Raw genomic sequence first — 8,683 nt, forward strand, 5'->3', positions numbered from 1 at the left:
TAAAGAATATGACTCGGGAAGTTTTGTCCCTAAGCTTTTAAAGCTAAAATTACTTTTGTTGCCGTAATACAGCCCTAGCTGCTGGCAGGGTTAGGTAATGTAACAACAACAGTAATATTTTTGACATAGTTTGTTTACTTTTTAAACAAAAGGTGCGCGATATTTGTTTCAATCGTGCTTTATTCAATATTTAGTAACCTATGAAAGCGGCTATTACGATAATTCATTACTTAGTCATTGTGTAAATTATATGTAAATACAAGATGTTGTGTATTAATGTGTCGTTGATATATATTGTTAGGTAAACGAAGTGTTGATAACTAAAGCAATGAAACATTGTAATGTGAGCACTGTTTAAGTAAAAATATTATAATAGATGTTCGTGGTTTCCAAATATTTAGCACTTCCTGGAGTGACCGAGCGAGTGAGTGGGTTAGTGAGTGAAAGTTAGCATCACGTAGAGATAAATTTCTTTTAAAAAGTTACATTTAAATGAAGGAATTGTTTAAAATAAATCATCCTATGAGCATTGTTTATAAGCCTTTTGTCTTTTGTCTTTATTGTATTCACCAAAAGCATTATTTATATTTAAAATCCTCTTAACTGAAGGGTTTTTATAAAGAGATCGAGTTGCGATGAATTCTGTCCAGCTGTCCAAAAAGAAAAAAAAAGGAACTATTGCATGCGAAAGTGGACTCAAGTATTCAAGGCTAGATTTTGGAAAAATTTACTTTTCTAATGAATAAAAATACATTTTTAAAATAGTTTTACTACTGCAGGACATGATTTAATGTTGCATTGTTACCTGGAATGAGTAACTGGTGAACATTTCCTGCCTCTAGAACGAGGGGAAGTAGGTACAAATTGATTATAAAAATTTTACTGGACGGACAAACATAGTGAGTTAAATAAAAGCGAGTAAAAACACACGTGCACACATGGTCCCTGCTTTTGCAGAGCTCACAAACTGGTTTGGTGCTGCGGTTCGCTTGAAGGAATCTATCTCAGCTCGAGGTTCAAACTCTTGTCCTCCCAGTCGCAGTCCGCCTTCCAAGTTCCCGAAGCTTCCTTTTCGTCCACCCATCGTTTGTGATCATCGATGAACTGTTTCCGGTCTTCTAGTCATTGCTGGTGCGGTTGCCTTCTATACTGCCGATAATGTTCATCTGGTACTTCTCCACCGGCAGTTCATAATGCTTCCGGCGGTTCCTGGCCCACATCCAGGCCAGAACACTCATCACCGCCATCCCGACCGCCAGACCCAGCGTCACGCCCACGATCAAGGGCAAGTAACTGGTGGAAGATGCGCCGCTTTCTGTAGCCTGTGCGTTGTGTGCTCCTGATTTTTCCTCGTCGTTGCCGTTGTCAGCGATAGAGTCTCCGACATTGTCGATTCTGTCTTGGTTTACTATCACACTGTTGTTGTTTCTGCTGCTGTGGTCGGCGTAGTCTTTGTCGTTGATCAGGTTTCTGGTGGTCTTGTCTAGAGCATCACCTGTACCGGATGACTCATCTGTATACAGAACGTCAGACCCTGTGGGCAAAGATGGAGGCCCTTTGTCCAAAGAAAGGGACGTCACTGACGACAGGTCTGTCACGAGCGAAGTAGTCATAGTTGATGTCCCTTCTGTTTCTGACATCAAGCCCTCGTTTTGGTGGCTGACTTTAGTCAACTTACTGACCTCTCCCTCTTCTGCTGGGGTGAAAGTTGAAAACAATCTTCCTTTCTCTGTCATTTCTTTTGTTGTCATAATTGTAGTCATAGATGTTTCACTTAAAGAAGTTGTTGCAGGTGTGGACAATGTGGTAGCAGATGAGGCAGCAGGGGTGGTACTGGTTGTGGTTTTGGTGGTGGTGGGGGATGTGGTCATGGTGGTGGTGGGAGAGGTGGTCGTGGTTTTGGTGGTGGTGGGGAAGGTGGTGGTCGTGGTGGTGGGAGAGGAGGTCGTGGTTGTGGTGGTGGTGGTTGTCGCCGTAGTAGTAGTAGAAGGAGTTGTAGTTGCAGAAGTATCAGGAGTATCAGGAGTAATAGAAGCTTTCGCAGAAGTTGTCCATGGCTGGGAGGCAGTAATCATCCTCCGCTTTAACACTGTGGATAGTGGTTGCGATGGATTAATCGTTGTTGTGCTTTTAAAGTAGTCTATCGTATTGCTGGTTTCGAATGATGACCCCTCCAGCATTGCCGTTGTCCTCTGTGGGATGGTTGATTGCTCTGTTATCAAGAAAACAACAACAGTTTCATCAATTGGATGGGTGGATAGATGAACGAATGCAAATAATTATACTACCTTGCAAAGTCACGTGACATTACTTACCACAAAGATGGCAAACGGAACATTTGAAGACACTAATGTCATCTAAAGCAATATCACAGTACTTTGCTTAACTGCTGTCTTAACTCAAGTTAAGACCGTCTATGCAACAGCATCCATGATCCTTTTTTGCGTCTGCGCAAAAACACAAATACCATTATAATTTTAACATTTGTATAATTATATGTTATTAACCTTTATTACGGGCTTAAAATCTGTATCAAGCAGTTGCTTAAAAAACATCGTACGTGTTGTTGTGGGAAGGTCAGTAGAAGTGTCTGTTGTTATTGTCTCACCCGAAGTCGATAACAGATCATCACTCGTCGGTGGAGGAGCTGAAGCCGAGTCGGTGAAACAAGAAGCGTTGTTGTAGACAATGTTGTCGAGGTAAAAGTTTGTTTCTGTATGAATCCATCGATCGTATGTCTTCTCTCCTTCAAACTGTATCTGAAAAAGATGAGTTCATGACTTTGATAGAGAAGAGATAAAGGTTTCAACACGTGGACAAGAAGAAGAAGAAGAATCAATGTTACACGGGGAAATAGTAAACCTAGAAATAATAGATAAAACATGGCTGTGACATGACTTGAGTGTTCTAACTGGCTTGTATCGTAAACACTAATATTGACCAATATTTTGGATGCTAAAATATTTGACGTTCGAATACAAACAGAATTTTATCAGCGTAAAGACAACAAACTTTATTTATTTACCTGAAACTGCCCTCTGTTAGTAAGGGCAATGTTTAAGCGTGCTTGATGCCATTCATCTTTGTCACCAGAATCTGCGAACCACACAACGTGACATCCTGTTGTTACATGACACAGTTTAAGAGTCAGTCTGCACCCATCACGGCAATCAAACATGAAATTAAATTGGATGCAGATCGTTGTGATGTTGTCCCCACACATCCACGGACTGGTGAGAACTGCTCTGTGGCCCTTGTTCCTTCCATACATGTCAACAAAAGCTTCTGTATCTGAAAACAAACATGAGATTATTAGTATCAGAGAGTTCCAGACCGTTGTTTTAACTGTTTCTGTGACACCACTGCAACTCACAATAAAATGTTTCACAACAGATAAAGAATGAAGTGTCGATGATAATCTCCCCTACATCTAGCTATGTATCTTTTCTCTCGTTGGACAGATCCACTCTAAGACTTTTGTATTTTTAAGAAACATAATACTGAGGCTGTGAAGATAATGACACCTATGTCTTATATCTAGCATATCATCTGGTTGGGAAGAGAGAGAAATACACGAAATACCACTTACTGTTAGTGACCTCCCATTGTGCTCCGTCATTAGTCCCTCTATAATTACACAATCCAGAGCTGCTAAATGTGCAACTACCTTCAAAGAGAAACAAAATTGACATCCAGCATATATCTATGTATATTTACACACATTTTCTATCTATTTCAAAGAGGTTTGACTTTTTTGCCATGAGGACATACAACAACAAAGAAGTCAAGGATATTACTAGTGCATCACATCATAGAGCTACATTAGCAGCAGCGAAAGTACTAGGAAAGAAATTGTTTCAGGATACAAAACCTACCTCCGCTCTCGGGCCCAGTGTATCCTCCATAGCAGATTTCACTAAAATATTCAAAAATAGGTTAGAATATTTAAGATAGTAAATAAGTAAATAGACAGACCCCTAACCATCCCGTAAGCAAGCCCTCAAGCCAGACAGACAAACATTTACATAAAACAGAAGCAAAATCGCAAAAATTCTTAAGAAATGTTGTTTTATTTGAAATGCAGTTCATTATTTTAGCTTTTTCCGCAAAAACTTTACAGGATTTCAAACGATTACATTCTGACTGGTGGTAAGCTAAAGACTTGTGTTTTACTCCTCGCCTACACTGCCCATCCATGTGTTGCTATAATTACCACGTAATTATACTTTATGATTTAATTATTATTATTTTCATATAAATGTGATACCCCTCGGTAAATAGTCAAAACATCTTCATAAATGATTCATTTTGTGCATGACAATAGACCACAAGATACAGTTTGTAATAAAACCCTCTTACCTGTCACCATTTGTCACACATCCGGACAGAAAGAGGCTCCAATAAATCACAGCAACACAGATAATTTCTAGGAAGCTCATTGCTGTTAACTCAAGGGGGAAGTGAATCAACGCGGATTAAGACTGCGATATATTCTCGATGTCAACTGGGGATCTACGAAAACAGAAAAACTTTTAGCAGCAAGTTCAGATTATGAACAGAAAATGAAAAGTGGATGTTAGTAATGACCCCCCCCGCTCCCCCCCCCCCTACACACACCTACAAAAAATGATCCCATAACAGCAGATATTGAAGGAAACTATCGTATTAGTAGTAGTGGCAATGATATAAATGTTGAATTATTATTATTAAACCAAAGACAATATTGTGTACATCTACAAGTAGTTACTAAAGTGGTTCCCTACTATAAATATGTAATTACGATAGTATTGCCTTCATTTAGGACTCACCACTTTTGAAGCCTCAGATGGACGTGTACCTGACAGAGTTACAGCTCTTGTAATGGCGATGCCAGGGAACAGTGTCCGCCTTCATCAGATGCAGCTCCACCTCTGACATCAGTTACTTCCTGAAAGTACATGTGATGGGCGAGTTGTAAGCCGATTATCGTCTGCTGCAGACTTGTTTGAAAGGATATATCAATATATTTGCCAACATTTGTCAATACCATACGGCGTTGCGACCCTTTGGAGGTTGACGGCGGCACTTTCATCTTCAGGAAATATGTGGTGCTTTTTTATATGTAATTGTTTTCAATAGCACAACATGGTAAACTTGTTCATGTTTGCAGAACAATCAGTATCGCCACACTAAGCACCATTCGCTGCACTAATATATTAAAAATTCTTCGAATTCGTTTATTGCCAAGTCCTGGTGGAAGTGGAACATTCCTAGTATTTATCAGTATCAACTCCCACTTGAAAACACTCGTTGCCGGACGTAAATAAATTGCTCATGCGAAGTACATGTGACTATGGCGGCTGTCTCCACACTGGATAGATAGCTGATATCAAGTGGCTGAACAATGCTTCAGATGAGATTTACTACAACTTATTTTGAATTTAGTGAAGTCCACGGACTTGTATAGGTGGACTGCTGTGTGTCTGCCGAGACCAACCATAAGCCTCTTGCGAAGTTCTTCGCTGCTAGTCTCGGCGAGCCTAAACAATGAACGTGACTAAACCGGAAGCTGTGTATCCACCAGCCTCGTTTTAGTAGTTAACTGGAAAAAGCGTTCCATTAATACAAGTTCGTGGTTGAGTGATAATAAGGTGAAATAAAACCACAGTACAACTATTACTACTGTGTGTTCTCGATGTTCACGATGTTTGCGCAATTTATATGTTGAAATGAACTACTTCATTTAATCAAAATAGCAGTCGACATACCTGTAGTGCAGAGGTTACTTCAGACTGACACGTTTAACATATTTTGTCATCTATCCCTACTCTTGAAAATCCACGTATTTGGTGCTCGCTACATTAATAAATACTTTATTAATATTGTTTGGCATGGGATTAGGCGACCTTTCTCCTCGTCTCACTCGACACGGCATTTCGAGAGCTTTTTTCCCTCGTTTCTTTTGATAAGAAAGATAAGCTAGCCATAGTGTTTTCTGGGAAGTACCTCGAAATATTTTAAAATAAATAGTATACTTACCTGTAGGCAGGACAAGACACAAGCTCAGGCTCAGTCTGTGGTGTCACATGTGTGAAATGAAAAGAACAGACGCGCGACCTTTCTCTTGTTGTATTCGAGAAAATGTCTGGTTCTTCACTCAGAATGATTATTTTTCAAATATGCCGGCGGTAACAAGACTATAAACAAACTGACGAACTCCCTTCTAAAGTATGTACATCTTTCTCTTCTCTGTTTGGCTGTCTTGTCATCATCGACATCGGCAATAAAAAAGACTTTTACAGAGGTTAGGGCGTTGATGTTCTTCGGAGCAAAACTAAGTTATTGTGTTTCTAGCTTCGCGCATTTGCTAGAATTCGACAAACTTCTTTTAGAAATTGAGAGATTTTATATCATCTATACAAAACTTTGGTTGTTTTCAGAAGCCTTCCACAACACACCACAGACACCCATTACTAACAATCAAAAAATAAACATGCACCAAATGTCACATTAATTATAATTAGTAAGAAAATCAGATCTGGTCAGATTAGACACCAAACCCCATCTTTGTTATATTGTAACATTCCCTTTATTAATGCCTTAGCTTGTACTCAAGCAGTGTTTCGATTGCCTTTCCTTAGACATAAGACTAGATGTGAAATAACAAAACCTTGGCTTATTCTGTCACCCTCGTAAATAAGGATTTGTCATTTGTTATTTTATACACACACTCCCTCTCTCACCGAACTCTATACTCACAAATCTTTCTGAATAATAATACAATGTTGTAGAACATAACGGACAGTTTCTTCCCATTCACTGTTACCACGAACTGGTACACAGGGTAATGCATGGTAAACACAGTGACTATCCTCAGATTTCAACAAAATTCCCATGAAGCCTTCTGCTGTTATTATGCCAGGCTGTAGCGACTTTATCAGTTTCCATGAATCTTGACACTGAGTCATACGATGTTCTAATGATTTCAGTAAAATTGCTCATGAACATGTGACACTGTATCCTACCTAACTCTAACGATTTTAACAGTTCCCCTTGAACCCTGACCGAGCTTTAAATGTCTTACCTGTTTGTAGTTTAGAAAGTTCAGTGTAGTTTTCTGTTGTTACAGTCTCACTGGTCAAGTGATTTCTCGTCGATGACGAAAAGATCAATGGGATTTTTGGGGCGCAAGAAAAGTTCTTGTAGACGATGTTGTCGAGGTAGAAGTCTGTTTCTCGATAAATCATGTCCTTTATCTTCTCACCTTCAAACTGTATCTGGAAACGACAAGCAGAGGTAAGTGTCTCAACAGACTCTGCACATAGCAACAGGTAATTAAAAGCAATGGACCTTCTAATGTCCACGTGACTTTAGTGTTCTTATCATTGGAAGGCTTACTAGAACACTTGACTACAGCAGTGTCCCTACGGAAATCTTTAAGTCGTGGGCACGGTATGTAGATAACATGATGATGATGATGATGATGATTGCATCCATGTCCTCCTTTCTCCACTCTGAGAAGCACAGACTACACAAATGTCTGACAAACGAAAACAGCCGAAAGGAGGAAGTAAAGAGCGAAGAATTGCGAGTGGTTTTTTGTGGCTATTTCACCGCACTTTGAAGAGAAAGCAAAACTCACTATCTTCTATCCCCGCCTTTTCTATCCCTGATAAACCACGGGGCTAAACGTTCCTCTTACCTCTAAGTGGAGAGAGATAAATCAAAGGAACATGCAGCAACAAATTTAATGAGTTTCTCCCATTCTACAGTAATTATTTGAGTATAACCGACAGTAAGATCACAGCCGACATAGTTACTGTACCTGAAAACGGTTTCCTTGAGTAAGAGTGATAGTTTCGCTAACATGGTACCAGAACCATTTATTTTTGTCTCCAGAATTTGCAAACCACAAATCCTCACATGTTCTGGTGTCGTGACACAGTTTAAGAGTCAGTCTGCCCCCATTAGGGTTATCAAACATGAAATCAAACTGGACACAGATCGTCGTGAAGTTGTCTTCACACATCCACGGGCTGGTGAGAGTCGCTCTGGCTCCTTCATTCCTCCACACCATGCTCGCAAAAGCTTGTCCGTCTGAAAGTAAATATAAGATGATCATGCAAAATCACGTCCAAGCGTTGAATATTGTATTACTACTCCAGCTGATTGTCAGATTCCACCAGTTGTGTTTCTCGTGTCCTTCTGTTGAGATTCACTTCACAATTTTCATCCAAGTAACCAGCTTAAAAGACTGTGTCCTATATGTAAACGATCTTGTGAAATCCGCAGCGAGTTGGAAAAAAAACGAAATGAGAAAAAAAAAAAAACGTTTAAAAGACGTTAGACTGAGCAAACTACAGCCACGACACTGAGACAGAGGTGGTATGTACTCGTGTGATGTCACGAAGACACACTTGTTCAGTACCACAGTCGGGAGATCAAGACGCTGTCAATGGCGATGATAAAGATAATGATGCTTGATATCAGGTAGAAACAAGGCACATACGGGAAAAATTCTAAAATGCAAAGAAAAAACATTTACTTTTGTTCACTTCCCATTTTGTCTCCACTCCAGTACTTTTCCAGTCACAGCAATGACCTTTGTTAAACGTGCAGCTACCTGTAAAGGAAAGCAATGTCGTCTTAAGCAAAACCAGCTATTTATTTGGTAACTGTCCTTTTAAACATCAGTTTGTCCTTT

General features: G+C 39.7%; 1 protein-coding gene across 2 annotated transcripts; it reads right to left on the reverse strand.

Annotated features, from left to right (window-relative positions):
* Positions 1-711: 711 nt before the first annotated feature.
* On the reverse strand, positions 712-5,291 carry LOC112560098 (cell wall integrity and stress response component 2-like). Of its 2 annotated transcripts, none has more exons than XM_025231682.1 (7): positions 4,809-5,291; positions 4,360-4,512; positions 3,876-3,916; positions 3,590-3,667; positions 3,026-3,291; positions 2,609-2,759; positions 712-2,212 (listed from the first exon to the last, which is right to left on the reverse strand). In XM_025231682.1, exons 2-7 carry the CDS (start codon positions 4,437-4,439, stop codon positions 1,119-1,121), a joined length of 1,710 nt encoding a protein of 569 aa, XP_025087467.1. In that variant the 5' UTR covers positions 4,440-4,512; positions 4,809-5,291; the 3' UTR covers positions 712-1,118. The 2 variants fall into 2 exon arrangements, with proteins under 2 accessions (XP_025087467.1, XP_025087466.1); XM_025231681.1 differs by having other exon boundaries at positions 2,561-2,759; positions 4,809-5,290.
* Positions 5,292-8,683: the final 3,392 nt, after the last annotated feature.

Source organism: Pomacea canaliculata, linkage group LG3 (genome assembly GCF_003073045.1).
Source record: "Pomacea canaliculata isolate SZHN2017 linkage group LG3, ASM307304v1, whole genome shotgun sequence".
Lineage (NCBI taxonomy): Eukaryota > Metazoa > Mollusca > Gastropoda > Architaenioglossa > Ampullariidae > Pomacea > Pomacea canaliculata.

What these genes read in the sequence shown, in the direction of transcription:
- LOC112560098 (XM_025231681.1), bottom strand. Translation starts at nt 4,439, where the DNA reads ATGAGCTTCCTAGAAATTATCTGTGTTGCTGTGATTTATTGGAGCCTC. An exon ending in CTAACAGAGGGCAGTTTCAG is followed by an intron (nt 2,760 to 3,025) that starts GTAAATAAATAA and finishes CATCTTTTTCAG; the next exon opens with ATACAGTTTGAAGGAGAGAA. An exon ending in TGACCTTCCCACAACAACAC is followed by an intron (nt 2,213 to 2,560) that starts GTACGATGTTTT and finishes TCTTGATAACAG; the next exon opens with AGCAATCAACCATCCCACAG.